At 41.9% G+C, this 17,786-nt stretch overlaps 1 protein-coding gene across 1 annotated transcript; it reads right to left on the bottom strand.

The window, feature by feature from the left end:
• Positions 1–9,714: 9,714 nt before the first annotated feature.
• On the bottom strand, positions 9,715–17,276 carry ca4a (carbonic anhydrase IV a). Its single transcript, XM_041050912.1, is given in 8 exon segments — positions 9,715–9,894; positions 10,515–10,678; positions 10,761–10,827; positions 10,933–11,025; positions 12,009–12,154; positions 12,246–12,410; positions 13,512–13,556; positions 17,144–17,276. Coding segments are annotated over 8 exon segments (993 nt in total).
• Positions 17,277–17,786: the final 510 nt, after the last annotated feature.

Genomic DNA, 17,786 nt, shown 5'->3' with positions numbered 1-17,786 from the left:
TTGTCATCTGTGCAACATCATTCAGGGCAGAATGAGGACACCCATTTGCAGCTGATTGCACAGGAAAACAAACAAATGCGGCTTGGGGTATGAGCGGAGGGGGCGGGGGTAGATAAAATGAAACGCTTCACCCTGTGGGGTGCCTGCAGACTCCTTCAAAAAAGTTCTCCACTTCTCATTCCAAATCAGCACAAAGTCAGCAGAAGCGAGGGAAAGAGAAGCCCCTTGTCCCCTTCAGGGCAGCAAGAAAAAGGCTGAATGAACTTAAATCAGACATCTGAGAGGCTCACAGTGTCCCGAACTGCACAGCAGAAGAATTCACTGCCAAGGACCTGCTGGACAGACAAGAGGCCTGAGTGTGTGTGATTGATACGTGGTGATAAAGTCATTAGATACGTTACAATAATAGCATCTCGTGTGCCTTGTTAATAACACATAATGAGTGTCAGGCTCATATTTCAGCCCTGCAGTGTGTAATCCACAGCAACATTTGCTGTTGTTTTTACAACTGTGTTGTGTCCTCGTTGGTTTCTCGTATGTGTGTGTGTACCTGATTGACTTGGCCACAGAAACATTCCGTAATGATACCCACCAAATCCTGCCGATGCATTCCCTTTGAAACCGGAGTGCTTGTCTAATTCAGCATAAAATTGAAGAAGTCGAATATGATCTGCACCTCTGGGCCGCAGCGAGCTAAAGCCCCTGAACCTCATTTACCTGATGAGGAAGCTGCCTCTTGTTTTAATGGCTCACCACAGCACGAATCATGACCTGCTGAAAGGCCACTAACAGGAAGAAAAAGAAGGGGAAGTCTTTGAGATTTCCTCTTTCCTTCCTCTGTTGTAAAGGCGTCAGAGGTGAGGGCTTACGCAGTCTGCCCAGAGTGCAGTTTTGGCAGCCACTGAGCCACTAATCCTGCTATGTCTCCCTTGGGAAAGGTGGCTAGGTGGTGTAACAATATATGGAAGATATTTCACCAGCTTCTGGAAAGGTCGGCGCACTTTGCCACAGAGAGGAGAGGTGTCATAACTGTCCCACTGACCCGCAGCAGCTTTTCATTACAGCCCGCTTCAAAATATCTGAGGTCAGTGTAGAAGAGTGTAAAAAGAAAGACATTTACAAACATGAAAGTATGTACACTTATGACAATATTATCTGCTGAGGGAAAGAAAACAACTTCTGCTTCCACTCTACATCTCCTATACAGGATTTCAGGATTCTTAGCACTTGAACCCTAAAGATCCCAATATTTCCTTATATTTACTCTCTAAATCAATCGACCTTTTTTCATTTTTGCTATCGTTGATCATGGTTGGCATCTTCTCAGCCACTCAGATCTCTGTCACCATATCACAGCTGTATTAAAATCTTGGCAATGCTAATCTAACATTTCCTACTGCTGCTTGTTCACATTAAAAACATCTGACAGGCAAAAACACAGGGTGGCCTTACAGTGAACTGTAACAGTCACTGTCACTGTCACAGGAAGTGTAATGAAATAGTCTGAGATGTTGGTGCTGACAGCAAAAATGTGACGACAAAGCAAGGCTACAAGTGTCTCCAGATTAACCTGGGCCCTGTTCTTCAAATGTGGCTTAAAGCTAAAATGATCCTGTTAATTGCCAGTGAACTAATTTGATTCCTTGCCTGCAGTTTGAGGACTGACTTGTTAATCCTGGCATGAATTTATTTTGAATAACAGTGCACTTTTATTTTGGAATGAAGTCTCTCAAAAAGCATAATTTAGTGCATTAAAACATTTCCTTAATGAGCTCTGCAGTAAATTAAATTAGAATTAGATGGTAAGTTAAAAACTTTTTAAAACTATAGTGATACAGTTCAGCTGGCCTCAATTACTGGCTTACTTTTTCTTTTTACAGCCTTATTTTCCAGGTGGAGGCAGTGGCAAGGAAAATCCATTGTTTGCTTTCTTACATCACAGCTCCTCAGAAAGAATGTCACCAAGAAGACAACACCAAATAAAGCTACAAAAACAGGAAGCTTAGAGTTCCTTCTTGAAGAATTGAGTTAGATTGATTAATTTTTTAAGCAAATTTCTAGAGAATGTAAGGTGACTCAGACCTCATTGAACAGCAAACCCTCAGACTCACAGATAAATTGTATTGTTCGGCCTCACTACTCTCACAAAAGTTGCCACCAACAGGCAAAAGGCTTTGAAAAACCTGCTAATCACTCAGCTCCACTTGGGACACAAAGTTAGCAGTTAACATTAGCTAGTAAAAAAAAAGTCAACTATCTATCTCAGCAGCTGCTTTTCAGGAATAGTTGAAGACCAGAACTTGGGTGATAGAATGAATATTGGGCTGTAGATGTGTGCGTAGATAGGCAATTGTTTGCTGACAATTAGTCACGAAATAAGGTGACACTATATTTGTACATGGGCTGACAGAGAAGTCCGCTGATCGTGAAGTTGTTAAGCCCCTAAAAACTGATGTATAAATATCATTCAGTTATCCAGTAATTTAATCTGCATTACCGCATCAATCTGAATGGGACGTTTCCAAATTAGCCATGTTAGTGTGTATCAAATCACATTTATTAAGAAAAGTAAATGTCTGTTTCAGTTTCATTCATGTCAGTTATAGAAACACACCACAGTTCACAAATATTCTCTAACATTTATTTAGTTCATATTATTTCAACAGACCCATGTATTACTGCTGGTACTATTAGTGAATGGTTCTATGTAAATTACACCATGAGCATAGTTAACCAATGACTGATTTATTGCTGTCCTTTAGAGGACTCTGTTAATTGTGAAAGTTATTTAGAAACAACTTGTGAAAGTTACTTAGAAACTTTTACAACCCAGCCAACACATGGAGACGGGTGGCTGGGTTGTGAATTTATGTGAAAGTTATTTAGAAATAAATACACCTTCATCTTAAAAGTCACACATCAGAGCCACAGGCCTCGCCACTTGCTATGTTGTGCTGCTGAAGCCTTTCTGTCCTTATCCCTGCAAAATAAAGCCATTAAACAACGAGGAAGCAGTAAGAGAAAAAAAACCCCTGTCTTAGATTTGTCTACATGCATTACACCGGCATACAAGATGTAAGAATTCTGAAAGCAATTATTGATCACCCAAAGTTATGTATTCACATCAGTTTGGCCTGAGCACAACTGAGCAGAGCTCTGCACATCAAAGTCCAAGGACACTTCCGTCTCCTGTCTCTTGTCCTCTCATCTCATCCTGCAGTTGTCTGTCTGCATGTGGTGGCTGGCAGTGTCTCCTTCCTTCAAAAATATAAATATTACTTCTTGAAAAGAACAAACTGTATTTTTTTATTTTTTTTCCTCTGCATCAAACAGTTGTTTGATCATGGACCAAAACGTGGCCCAGTTTAGCCCCCCCCCCTTCCCCCCTTTTTCCCAGTTTGGCTTTATTTGCATTCAAAAAGCTGCTGAGCTCTGTGACTGGGGGAGGGTGGTGAGTACAAGGCAAAGTGCCAGGAGTGGATGGCGGGTAGAAAGTGGGTGGCAGGTGTGGGGAGAGGGGAGGGGGAGGGGGGTGGGGGGTGGGGGGGGGGGGGGTGATGTGACTGTCGTTGTGACTGGTCAGAATGACTCATGACTTTCACAATTAAAATTTCCGAATGCCTCCCACTTCCTCACAGCGTCTGGGTGAACAGGGCGTTCCACCAACTAGAACAAAAATCAAGGCACTTGGTAGAAGGGTGGATTCATTGTATTTACAGTCATAGACATGTGCATAATAAAACATGTGCATTATCACACCCGTGTGTGGGATCTGCGAATTCGACACAACTGTTGTTCTGTCTCCAATCAAATATCCTGTCCAGAGACTAAGCTTTGGACAGGACGTGTGATCACTGTGTCCCACAGACCCACCTCTGGCAGGGTTTCTGTGGACTCTGACACAGAACAGCTCTTCAAAAATTCACAAAGAGATATTGAAGAGAACGTAAATGTAGTGATTGAAGACTACATGAATGCTGATGATCAGCACATGAACACAATTCTGATTTCTTGGCAGTTCTTCAGGAAAACCTGCAGTAAACCTAGTCCTGCAGGGAATGCTGGGTCAACCCAAAGCTTCACATCAATTTTCACTTTTTACAAGACTCTTCACCCCGTTCACTGGCCTGTGCCCTAAGAACAATGCAGCCAAATTTCATTGTTGTCAGAAATAGAACAACTTCACCATGTTTTCCTCTAGCTCTTTGTGAGCACCAGTACTTAAAGTACCTTTGTTTCTGTTAGGGGGGGGGGGCTGTCTGTCACCCCAGCCTGAGCCTTCTTCCTGTTGATCGAGGCCACCTCGCTCCAAGTCTGTCCTCAGGTCATGATGGAGCGTCACTTTCACAATAAAACTGCCATGATATCAGCTTCCTCACAGCTAGATTTACGCATATATTTTGGAGTCCTTCCCATGCAATCTTCCAAAGGACAGATAGTCAACAATTGGTCCTTACTTTACTTTACTTACTCAAATACAGTTTGCTTCAGGTCAACATATCATATCTGTGCTGTGGCTGTCAGACAATGCCAGCACTTATCTCATCTTATCTCTCACTTATCTGTAGGTATCTTGTAACCCAAGTGCTTTACTCATGGAAAAGGGTAAAATTTTGCTCCTTTTCAGAGCTGCACACCCACAGACTTTTAGGCCCCCAGATTGACACACAGACACACACAAGTACCATCTTATCAATATGTACATATCAACAGCTATTCTTAAACAAGAAACAACAAGAGAACTGGGGGTCACGCTGCCATGCCACTATCATGACTGTAAGATATGAAACATAAGGTGATTTTTTGTGGACAGCATTTGAGTGTTGTGTTTACTATTCTTTCTTAGTTTTGTCCCTTTGTAGCTCATCCAGAGTCTTTTGTGGAAATCACTTCCATCAAGTTTTAGTCAACTTAAAAAAAGAGGTCATCAACACATGTGACCAGAAGAACAAAAAAACATTGTCCTCCATCATTTGCGTTGGAACCATGTTAAGAAGAGAGCTCTTCATATGGACAGGTGGAATGATAACACTGACCAGTGATTCTTTCATTGTGCATGTGGACATGTGAATACTGTTTTACAGTAAGACAGACTTGAAAAAATGTGAACACAATCACTGACTGAAATCCTCCTGACTGTTTTTTTAATTGAGTGATTTTCTTCTATTAGTGCTGCAGAGCTTTCTTCCATAACTGTGCATCCACCTCTCCTATCTCCATGAACTACTGTCTACAGCAGGCCAGACTAATCCGGATCACTTTCCCAAAGCTGCTGCTCCTAAAGGGATTACCGTGGTTAACCTATCACTTCAGCTGCCTCTGTCAGAGCAGCCTCAGAGCCAGGTCTGTCTGCTTTACTGACTCCGCTTTCATGGGTCAGACACCGGGAGCACTGAGCTGCCTCGGTAGCACATCGCCTCCTAACCAGATACCATGGCGCTCCTCAAACACCTCAGACAGCCCTGTCTCCTAGAAATTCCTTTTCTATTCAACTGGTTGTATCAGTATCAGTAAAATGTTCACAGACAACATATCAAACATATCAGACAAAATATCAGATCTTGCAGTACAATGTCCATTTGTAGTGACTATAGCTTTATCAGACCTTTATAGCCAGCCACCAGCCTTTATACAGGACTGAGAGGACAGTTAACATGATGGTCAGATCACAGAGTGTTGGAGTACAGGGTCACTTTTGTCAGTGTTAATGAGCAAAACTTAATCCTACCAATACCAAATGGGAGACTTTCTGAACTTAGACCATTTCAACCAGATCAGTTGATTCAAGAAAATGCACCTCTGAGAGGAGTGGGGAAAACTATTTCTGCATACTCAGAGTTCCTGCCTTATTAGCCAATAAAATACCTGATTACTATAAACTGAACTCAAGGCTGTGGACTGCATGGAAAACTCATGATAGACATTTATTCAGAAAGATGATCCTCTGTTAATTACACTCAGAAAATTAAACACCTTTAATGTGATGATCAGGGGTGAACTTGAAAGTATCTTATGTCTTTGTATTGCGTTGACTCTTTCATGTCAACATTACTGGCATATGAAAAGCTGTGTGGGACTTATTGTTAAGGAATCTGTTCTAATAAATGTTAAAAAAAACAACAACAACAACAACAACAAAACCCCAAAACAGTTCACAGAGACTTCAGACATATGTGCTTTTGTTTCCCAAACCTTACCACTGGTCTCTCATGTAACAGTCCTGTGTTGTGTAATGATGTTTCCTACAAAACTTATTTCTTGGAGACAGGGCTGCCTCTGAGGACCAGAGTGCAGATCAGGGTGCAAACAAGGTTGACAGATAAAGAGATCCCAGTGTTAATTTTGACCGTGACGACCTCTGACCTCCTGGGCAACTGAAGCTAAAGTGTCATTGAAAGGGAGCCTGTAGTTTTTGAAAAGACTATCTAAACCCAATGATTTACTCATTGTCCTACTCTGTGAGATCAAAAGCCTTTAAGTCGCTTTGCATTCTTTCTCATCCTTCATCACAGAGCTGGATGTAAACTGATGTCAACTGTGTATAAACGACAGGATATTATCCTCACTGACGGGACGTGTGTGCTAATGGCTGTAACTCTCATAGCTCTGCTATGATAAGTGGGCTCCTGAAAAGATATTAGCAGTTAATGGTCCCTTGCTGTATTTATGTGACTTTCTATGAATAAAAGCCTTTGTGTGCTAAACTTTGAAGTACAAATGAACATTCTGCTAGTATCATATGTCTTTTGAGTTTAATTTAAGAGGAAATGAATGTCTGCGCCTTTTTGGTTGCTTCCTCCAGATCCTGGAGATGAGGGCCGTTGTTACTGGCTAACTGCTGCTGCATTTACCTGGCAAGAGAAGGGTTTTTTTCCACCTCTGGCAAACGTTGCATCATGACCACCATAGCTGGCAGACACCTCTGTGAGTTATATCACTGGCAGCACAGTAACTAGGTTAGCAGGTGTATCAATTGGATTAGAGGAAAGTTGATTCGGTCACAAATATCTCTTGATGACAGCTTGGTGTAGAGATGCTCACATTGCAGCATCAATCAACAAGCTGCACAGCATTTATTTCAGGCATGAGATGCAGGAAGTGGGGGCATCACACAGAGAGGCGGTAAAGGTGACACTGTTTGTTTTACTCTTACCCACATGGACAAAGACCGGCCCAGTGACCTTTAACTGCAGCTGGTTATCTGATGGGCTGCTGTGTGTGTTTCAGGGAGGGTCACATTCAATATGAGGATGCCTCTGGTTTCTCTTAGGGAGAATGGTGCCCTTTGTCCCAGAGACCCCAGGGACAACGGGCATTTGAGGGGAGATGTAGGAGCTAGTGAGCTTGTATGGGTGCTGTCTGTTGACTAGAGCACCAAGGTACCTCTGCCAGATATTAAGCATCCACCTCTTGATCCCCAGTCCTCTCCTGATGCTTAACTGAAGAAGCAATAGAAGCCAGAGCAGGGGAATGAACAGGAGGCTTTCATTCAAGCTTTTGTGTATGCTCTCTGTCCGTCTCCATGCATGTCTCTGTGAGAGGCTGCTGTCTTCCTAAGCCTGTCCATCACAATAAGCCTTTTGATTCCTTAATGACAGAGGGGAGGGGGGTGGGCTCCTGCAAACTGTCTCATACATATTAGTGTGTTTGTGTTACTCTGGTTGCTTTGGTAGTGAGCTGTGTGTGATACAACATTCCCTTACTTTTCAGTGTGTGTGTGTGTGTGTGTAAGTGAACTCTGGCCAAAAAACAGGCTCTATAACATCAAGAACAAGTCAATTAGAAAAGGATTAAAGGATTGAGATCCGTGAGCGTTCTCAGGCTCTCCTGATGGACTGAGGGGGAATCGGACAGGAAAGTGAGAAGCTTGTCTGTGTGTCTGAGCTAGCAGACAAACAACAGAGCCAACAGAGTGTGTTCTAATATCAGTTTTCACAGTGCAGAGATGCGGGGGCACGACTGACACTGAGGCTAAACACTGTTTTGATCACTGGTTCAAATAGCTTGAACTGTGCCTGTGGAAGCAGAAGAGACTGCCATTGAAAAAGGCATGTAAGTAGTTTATTGTTCAGCTGGAACACATTCTCCATACTATTTATGACATTTACAAGCATAACCGACAATCTCATACACTTGAACATCATAAGTAAACTCGATTGGTCATGAACAACTTAATGCTTCATATACGCATTCAGTTCTATATAAACTTTGCATTACATAAATAATAACTGTGCGTCTCATATCAATATACACATTCGGTACATAAATATATGTGTAGAATGACACAGCATCTCGATGAAACAATGGAAAACATACAGATTCCTTGCTCGATCATCACAATAAATCTTGCTGGAAAATTGCACAGATCTCTCACTAGAATACATGACGAGTCCTCCTGAATAAATGAGTGAGAACTCAGTGGGGTGTAATTCACAGTTGATAACATTCAGTGCATCCGAGACCCTGTAATACAAGCCATGAACACAGTCACATGTTCTCAAGATAAGCTCACTGAACTTCATGAGGTCAACAATTGGAAATGGAGCGACTGTGGTGCATATGTGTGTGTGAATTTGGCGAGCACGGTTCTGTGTGTGCAGCTTCTCTCCAGCAGCCATGTACATGTAGCTCATAATGAACATCTGGAACATCAAGACATGCGGATTCATGCGGGTGTTTGAGATGTATGAAAATAATGACGCTGGTTAGAAAATTGAAGTGACACTTTATAGGCTGGTTGATTTTCGTTACTGTTGTTGCCTCCTCTCGATGGAGAAGCTCCCTCTTTCCTGAGCTGTCACTCACTTTGTGACCCACTGTTAGCGTTAGCATCTCTGAAGCTTCATCCTTATCTCAGGTGCCTGTCGCCTCTGACTCTGGGAGGAGAGGAACCGCAGCTCTGCTCTCAGAACAGCGTGCACTTGTTCATCATGGATTTTCCTGACAGTGGATTCCCGCAGAGAAATGCGAGTACTTATACATCCCTCCCACCTCTCCCCACTTTGCCCCTTTTTCCAAACCAACTGCCGACTGAGTGCCTGTGAGGGGTTCGCCTGGTGGCTGTGCTGTGTGCTCCTGGACTTTGAGAGAAAAGCCAAACTGCTGACTCCTTTGACCGCTGGGTTTGAAATGGAGCTCGTTTTATGACTCAGTTTGGCTATTAATAGCTCCATGCCGTTCTCATGCCCCACTGAGAACAAAACATCACGTGCCAGGTCATGGGGCTGGCATCGGCGCTCAAAGTGCAAACCATCGGCAACTCAGGCTGACATTAGCAGAGACTAAATTTACCTGACATTGGTCAAGGTGGATGAGGTTTGTAGTGTACAAGGATGTGTGTGTGTGTGTGTTATAGGATGATACTGTGAAAAATTAGGTCATGACCAAAGGGACTGGTGTTGAACTCAGCTGTCACTTTGAGTGCTTGATAACCTGCTTTATGGCACATTCATAATGTTGAAATAAGACTTCTTCACTACACATGCATGAATGCTGATTAAACCCTTACGGCACCTTTCATAAGGCATATCTTGAACGCCTTCATCATTTGTGTCGTAAGGGAAGAACACCAGGTGAGTCATGCCTGCACTACAATGTGGTTCATCATCTTAGCAACCATGCAAATGACGAAGTTACAAACCGGGGTTCAGCTGAAGAGTGATAAAGAACTAAATGTGTTCATGGACGTTGCAGTGCAGCATGGGATGCCTTGCTCTAGTTGGGTTGGGACAGTCCCAAGGCCATGGCCATGGCGGCAATGAGGAGGGCGGAGCTGGCCAGGATCACCGCACTTCCGGAGCGGAACACCGGCCGACCGTTCAGGGGCTGGACCGGCCTGAATGTCTCAACCATTGGTTTCCCATCGTGGAACTTGAGCTCGGAGAACGCCCGCAGCTGGAGGAACAAAAGATAAACACAGATGTTAGGCTCCAGTCTCTGGAATGAGCTTGTCATGGTGTGCAGTTTTACTGAGTTTGTGAACACAGTGTTTTTGTCTAAACTTGTACAAACATTGGTGGAACTTAAGTCAGTACATTTGGGGATGCACTGTGTGTGTGTGTGTGTGTGTGTACAGATTAATTGGTGGCTTTTTGGCTTGTTGCTACTTACAAAAAAGCAGTGTCTAGTTGGAGGCTGGTTCCCTTTGTCACGTTTTAGATAGCTATGATTTGTTAGCAGTACCATTTTCCCCCTGAACTTCTCACATGGTTTCATTTAAATCATAGTTTTTTAAATTTTTAAATTCTAAGTACATGCAAAATTTTAGATGCAAGACATTTACTTGTAATGAAGTACTTTTAGATTGTTGTATTGGTAATTTTACCTAAGTACACAATCTGAATACTCCTTCCACTGGTTTAAGGAAAATGTATTTGATGCCTGTGGTTTTAACCTTCGATCAGAGACTGTACCTTTTCAACCAAAAGACAGAAAAGGTATTTAAAAAAACAAAACAAACAAAAAACACGCACTTCACTTGTATTCCTTTACATTTTGAGGTCTTTTATCCTAACCTGATCCATGCTCAGAGGGATGGGGTTCTCAAACAAAGTCCAAACCACAGCCTCAGTGCACCCGGGGGTGGTCAGAGAGCCCTTGTATCGGTAGTAGCTGGTCAGGTTCTGCTCAGGTGGGATCAGCTGTGCCAGGGAGATGCCAAGCAGAGATGTGTTGTCGTCTGAAAACAGAAAAGATGAAACGTTTGCAACAGTGTTATGCAGCCATGTTTTTAGTTGGTTGTATTGAATTTCAATACCTACTTGTAGCTTTGATGCTACGCAGAGCGTTGATGATGGGGTCATACTTTCGGTTTCCACTATTGGATTTCTGAAAATGGAGAGAAAAACATTTCAGCTACCATTTCAGCTTAAGGTCTATTGTGTAATGGCACTTAGTTTGATTTCGGCGATGTGGTTAATTAAAAATGGTCACCTCATAGAAAAACCCAAGGACTGCAACTCCTTCCGGGTCTGATAGCGCTTTCGTCAGATCAGTGTAATGGTGCTTCATGTGTACAATGTGCAGCTGTAGATAACATATACAACAAAGATAACAAAGATTACACATTTTTTTTATCTCATTATCAAAAACATGTCTTAAGACTTTGTTGATAAAAAATTATTACCTATTTATTTAACAATCAAAAAATGCCATGAAAAGAACTGAACCATCGATGAACTGATCAAACTAACAAATATTTTCTCTGCATCCAAAACTTGACTTAACTTATTTATCTCTGCAGCACATCCAACACATCCATACTGGGTGACATGTTTCTTCATTATAACGACCACGGGCACTGCAGTTTGTTTTGAATCAGCCCTTTGTATGCTGTACTGCTGCCATTAATACTCATTACTGTGTTGATTCCACTGCTGAAAATAGTCCCCAACAAGTTCATCGTTTACTACTGTTTGAGTAACATTTGCTGAAACTAATGTCCAGCTGTTTTAAGAAATTACTGAGCCTTTAAAAAAAACAGAAAGCAGATAATAGTGAGTTGTTTTTAAAGGTTTAATGCTTAGAGCTGAGAGCCACTGACAGGCTGGTGAAGTCAGAGAGTTTTGAGAGGTGAAACTAACACGCTTGTTTTGGTCTTTTCATGGGATTTGTTGACAAGACAAATATTGCCATCTACATCATTTAATTTTAAGGTTTATTGTAGTCAGATACATATTTGAAAAGTCTGATTTATAGAGAAAATCTGCATTTTTATGATTTGCTAGCACAAATTATTGGTCTGCTTGACTCCCCTAACAGTATCAGTTATTAAGTGAAGTAAAGACATCCTTTAACCTACAGGAAATGAAAACTCAGAGCTTTCTCTCAGTGTGGTACATAATTATTGATTTAAAGTTTTCACTTCCTATTTAATGTCTTCAGAGCGAAAGAGCTGCCTTCATGTGATCCAGATCAATGTATCAGTTATTCTTCACCCACAGTTCCTCTCACACAGTAAACGCTTCAGAGACAGGCTGTGTGTATTTTGTATAGAAAGCTTAAGATACCTCCATGGGATACTGCTCCCCATCGATGGTATGTTCAGAGCCAGGTCCCCCGTTGTTGCCCCAGTGGAGGTGGAACTGTACAGCCTTGTAGCTGGTTGGCAGGCCTCCACCTGAGATGGTGCTGGGATGAGTAACTCCAACCTGGACTGGTGAACCATGCGCAACAGAGAGAAAGAGTTAAAACAACAGCTTCAAAGCACCGGTAGCAATTAGATGTTTAATGGAGAATACACTCACCCGAGTGGCCGTTGTTCTTGATAGTGCCTCTGAAGATTTGCTGGTAGTTGCTGAACTGGAAAGGAGTCAGACGCTCGTCTTTCAGGGTCTTTCTGGTGACGACATTGATGGGCGACTGGTATCTTCCTGCGCAGTTGCTGTGGCCATGGTTCCACTTGTCTGGTGCTAAAACAAGAAAACACCAGTGTTTCTGTTTAACGGCATAGATCTTATTGTGGCTTCTGATACAGACAGCCACTTGATTTTAATTTAATGTCTAAAGCCTTGGGTAGGTACATCATGTACTGTTTAGATTGGTTTTATTGCTGTCTCTCTGAGAGTGACTGTGTAGAGGACTGTAAGTCCTCAACTACACAAGTCATGTGTGGAGTACCACAGGTACTGTCAGTCAGTCTTTGATCTTTTGCTATTCTTCAAGTTACATTTAGATTAAATATATCAAAAGTTTCATATGAGGTTTCATTTTAATGCAGATGATTGTCAGATCTACATGTTTTTTGATTCCAGTAAATAAGATGCAACTACAGGTCATTTGTACAGAGGTTAAAAACTGTTTCTCTTTGACCGTTCTACTCCAATAGCTCAAAAGTCATCACTATAGGTTCAGACTCCTCCGTTAGTCAAATGTCTTCACACTTAGGCTTCTTGTCTTCAAACATTGAGCCTCACTGCAGAAACCTCTGTGTCACATTTCATAACAGGCTCAAATTTGATCATCAGGCTAACTTGGCCATCCAGTCCTGCCAATCTTACAGCTTTGGAACGTTTCCAAAATTTTAATTATTTTATCTGTTAAGCACTTGGAAACTGTGTCTGTGTCCATGCTTTTATTACATCCAGATTAGATTAGATTCCTGGGAGTCTGTGTATTCCTGTCTGAGTGGGTACAACCTGTCCAAACCTCAGCTGGTTCAGATTCTGGTTGCATCAGGAAGACTGCTCACAAGATCCAATAGAAGAATACAGATATTCTATCTATCTATCTATCTATCTATCTATCTATCTATCTATCTATCTATCTATCTATCTATCTATCTATCTATCTATCTATCCTGTATCCTGTATACTATATATATACCTTACTGTTTTAATGTTGAGGCTGGTTAGTATATGTATGTTAATATACTCTAAATCTGTTGGTTTTGTTTCTTTTGTGAAAAACTTTATTTGCCTTTGAAAGGAGTTAAATAAATAGAAATTAATAATTATTTTATTTTTAAAAAATGTTTCACGTAAAATAATAATATAAAATAGAAATAATCTTACTGTTGCACTGATGATCACAGGTGAACTGGGACTGATAGCACCAATCTGAAACACAGGAAACAAAATCGATTTTGTTAAGACAAAGTTTTCATTGATAATGTACCTGAGGTCTTTCACCTCTGTCTTGAAATTTGGTGTCAAGAGCAAACAATGTAACAAACAAACATACACACACACAGACTTGACTGTGCGACTGGCAACTGTCCAGCTAGATTTTATGTGTATTTACAAATGTGGCATTTTTTTTAACAGTTTATTTTTGTTTTCATTAACGCAAACACTGAATTGTTCTCCTAATAGTTTAAGTCAACTGTTATTCCTGGCCATAGAAAAACCCCTGATACACAGGAACTGTCTTCCTATTCACAAAAAAGTTGGCGTTTGTGCTTTATCTTTCCGTGCTATCAGAATAAACACAGGGCCAGTCTTTTGCATCAGCGAGGTCCCGTTCTCACATGCTTGTCTGAGGGTTTATTAATATTTCACAATTGGTTTGCATGTTTCCACCCCGTGCTCAGAGACAAATATCTGCAGTATCTCTCAGATCAAATATTTATGAAAAACACACATACCATTGAAAAAATATGGGGAGGGTCTCCCACTCTGTTATTAGAACTGTATGAGGACCTCTCCTGGTGTTTGTGAAGGAAGTCAGTGCTTGGTTTCTTTGCCATGTTGGTAAGCTTTTCCTCCTGCCCTGGCATGATAATGGGTACTGAAAATAAACGAAGCAGGGGGGCAAACATGTGGGGGAGGGGTTCAGATTGCATTCACTGGTGCCACCAAACTGGTCCCAGTATAATGGCAGTATGATGTTTGTATTTACTTTTTTATTTTTGTTTATTGTTTATTATTTGTTTATTTTTTTTGCAGGATGCATATGTGTGCCAGTGGAGTCTGAAAGCAGGAGGAACTAACTCAGAAATGCATAATTACTCTCCGTGACTTCACTCTGATGCTGAAGTGATGAAAGGATGAGGATTAATGTCAAACCTCGACCCACTTTTGCCCACCAGGCCGCACAGGATTGACGGTAACAGCGAAAATGTGTCACTTTCCAAGATTTTCATACAAAACATGGTGAACTTGAAAAATTGTGAATAAAATATGATGCGCTATGAAAGATTGAACAAAACTACTATACAAAAACTACAGTATTAAGTTTAGTAAGTTAGTAGCACCTCCACCAACTACAAGAGTATAACAGAAATAATTGTTAGTTTATAAAACAGTATACCAATAACAGGAGAGAGTCTTCTGCACTTTTACTTTTGATACTTTAAGTACATCTGGTTAATAATTCTTTCTTTTTTTTAAAGAATACTTTTATTCTCACTGCAAAACTTTGACTTGTAAAAGAATATTTTTACAGTGTGGTAAATCTAGTTTTACTTAAACACCTTCCATCACTGTCTGTGAGTGGAAACGTCTGTTTTTATGGCCCACAGTCGCTTGTCCTCATCCCGGCCAATCAGATTTCTGTCCGCGCAGTTCTTGACCAATCGACGCGTGGCGTTGATCTTTTGTGCGGCGCAGAGCAAGTGAACAATATTTGAGAGAGCAAACTAAGGAAAGTGAGAGGAAAACAAAAGGCAGCGAGAGGGAGACGCAAATAGACCACGCCTGCCTGCTGAAAGCGCCATGTGAAGACACCGAGAAGCTGTGTCCCCGTAGATGCTCCATTCAGAGGAAAAGGATAACTTAGATCGGCACTGGGCCGTGCCATGCCACCCCCTGAATCCCCCTATGTCCCGAAACAGTTCTTTAACTTTGAAATGGGGCGTGAAGAGATAGATTCAGGGTCTATCACAGCACAGAAAATTTAAGATTTCCCCTTCTCACCGCAAACACACCGCATGTTTTTCCCTCAAAACCTTTATGCACCAGGGCTCTGTGCGCCAAGCTCCGGGTCCATGGCATGAAATGCACTAACATCTACCGAGACAAGGCGCTACAACTGCCCCGGGCAGGTTGCTGCAGGTGGCCAGGCGCAGGGTGCTTCCCCTGCGTACTGAATGAAGCAGCGCACCAAGCGGCGCATCCAGCATTTCTTACAGTCTGTGCTGTTTGTGGATTTGTGCTTCATCTCAAACTCTCAATAACTAAAACGATATTTAATCGCATCAATTACTATCCCAGGAAATAATAGACAGTAAACTATCCACATCTATATAATGAGTGAAGGAGTGTTATTAGTGCATTTTAGAGCTTTGTTTTAGGAGCGTTTAGTAGCGTCGTTTCTCCGAATGACAAAAAAATGAGCTGCGATCAAACCAGCGCAACCATTGTTTATTCTGCTCTTCATAATACATGCATTTGTCTCTTTAAGGGCTTAATTTGATTACATTCTACGAATCCCAATTTAAAGACCGATAGAAAAGGTGTGTTTTGACATTATAAGAAAAACAAATCAAAGGAACGTCGGTTCCCTTCAGCGCGCATTTGTTAACCTATCTCACTGACCAAATTAGGGCTGTGATTCATTCCGCAATCATGGTTGCTGCTAATTTAGTTCATTAGCGCCTTGGTGCCAAACCTCGAGCCTTTTTTTCTTCAGTGAAATTAACGCCTCAGAATCAGCTGCTGTGAATTTGGACACATTGGCGCTGCGCAGCTTGACGCGTCTGCTCTGCGGCAACAGGGACGCGAACGTCTGTCAGCGGGTCAGTGTGGATCCGGGCAGGTGCACGGAGAGAGAGAGAGAGAGAGAGAGAGAGAGAGAGAGAGAGAGAGAGAGAGAGAGAGAGAGAGAGAGAGAGAGAATCCGAAACAGAGAGGGCTCAGGGTGAATCTCAGCTCGACCTGCCTGCTTTAGTCCTCATTGGCTCAGCTGACACAGGATCTCTGCATCCTCTCATGCCCTTGAACAGGCAGCTCAGAGGTGTGAGTGCACGGTGCAGATGAGCCTGTCGGACACACGGAGCAAAGCCCGGTGCTGCCACATCAGAGTGATGGACAGGGCAGGTGGAGAGCGTCACGCAAACCGTTTTGGTGCTGGTCTGGTGCGGTGGGACTCTCGCTTTCATCTGGGAAGCTGTGGCTCTTTGGTGACTCGGTTTTTTTCTCGCTCTCTGCAGAACGCCTTTCTCTCTCTATTCTAGGATTTCTGTCTTTTCAAATTCTTGGGATTCCGCAATACATCAACTTTCTGATTGAATACAGAGTCTGGGCACGGTTCGGAAAAAAAATGGTAAAAAACAACTTGACCCTTCTGGTTTCACTGAGAAGCTTTCTCATCTGGTCATTTCCCCCCTTATATCTTAAACTGATCCAAATATGAATAATCTATCAATCATGGAACATTCTTATCTATAAAGTAAGCTCACAGATTTTGATCAGAAATATGAAATATATAAGAGACATATGAGAGACAGATATCAGAAGACAGGCTGAAATTTTGCAGGAAAAAAATCAAATATTTCCAGGTAATATTGGTAATATTGGTAATATTAGAAAATCAATATCTCCAAATTCAGTTACTAATCCAGTTTCTTTCACAGTATTTGTAGCCTATTATTTGGGACCTGTACAAAGGCAAGAGATATCCAAATAAAGCCGCCATTTATAAAATTACTATCATTATTATTATTATTATTTACTCATTTTCCAGCTATGAATGAAATCACACTCACCTCCTGCTCCTGTGCAGACTGTCCAAAAGGATGCCAGGAGAACGGGAAGGATTAGATTCTGCATTTTGGAGCTTTTCTGCCTCGACCGACTGAAGGCAACACAATGACTTGTTTTTTACCAATATGATCGCATTCTTGCAGGGGGTCTTATATTTATCTATCAGCATACCCCGACACGAAAGAAAGAGTGGCCCCTCCCCCTTCGGGCATCGCCTCCAATAAAGCTTTACACTGATAAGAGCTCCAACGAAGGGGGCCTGTCAATGGGCTCCTGGTGCGTAAGAACCAATCTAATGCAATCATTACTATCGTGGTGTCGATTTGCAATCACATCCTGGCAACTGTGGCAAAAGGGGAAATCAGACGGAGTTAATCATCAATGCGGGCAGCGGACTGCTCCACAGGTAACCCAAGGTGGCCCCTCAGAGGATGGAGTGGGGAGAAAGAGGGGAAAATGATCATTAGAGGACTAAGAATCACCTGATACTCATGTTTAGCTTTGTACATTTTCATGTAAGGTTGGAAAAAAATCATTGAATTTCAGTGTCAGTGCCATTCAGCTCTTCACTGAAGGTATGTGATGTTTAAACTAAGTGAAATATTAAAACCAAAGGCTCCATATTTTACATGTCTTGTGCATCAT

Source organism: Toxotes jaculatrix, chromosome 12 (assembly GCF_017976425.1).
Source record: "Toxotes jaculatrix isolate fToxJac2 chromosome 12, fToxJac2.pri, whole genome shotgun sequence".
Classification (NCBI taxonomy): domain Eukaryota; kingdom Metazoa; phylum Chordata; class Actinopteri; family Toxotidae; genus Toxotes; species Toxotes jaculatrix.
The sequence above is the reverse complement of the archived record's forward strand: the minus strand, read 5'-3'. Positions and strand labels throughout refer to the sequence as shown.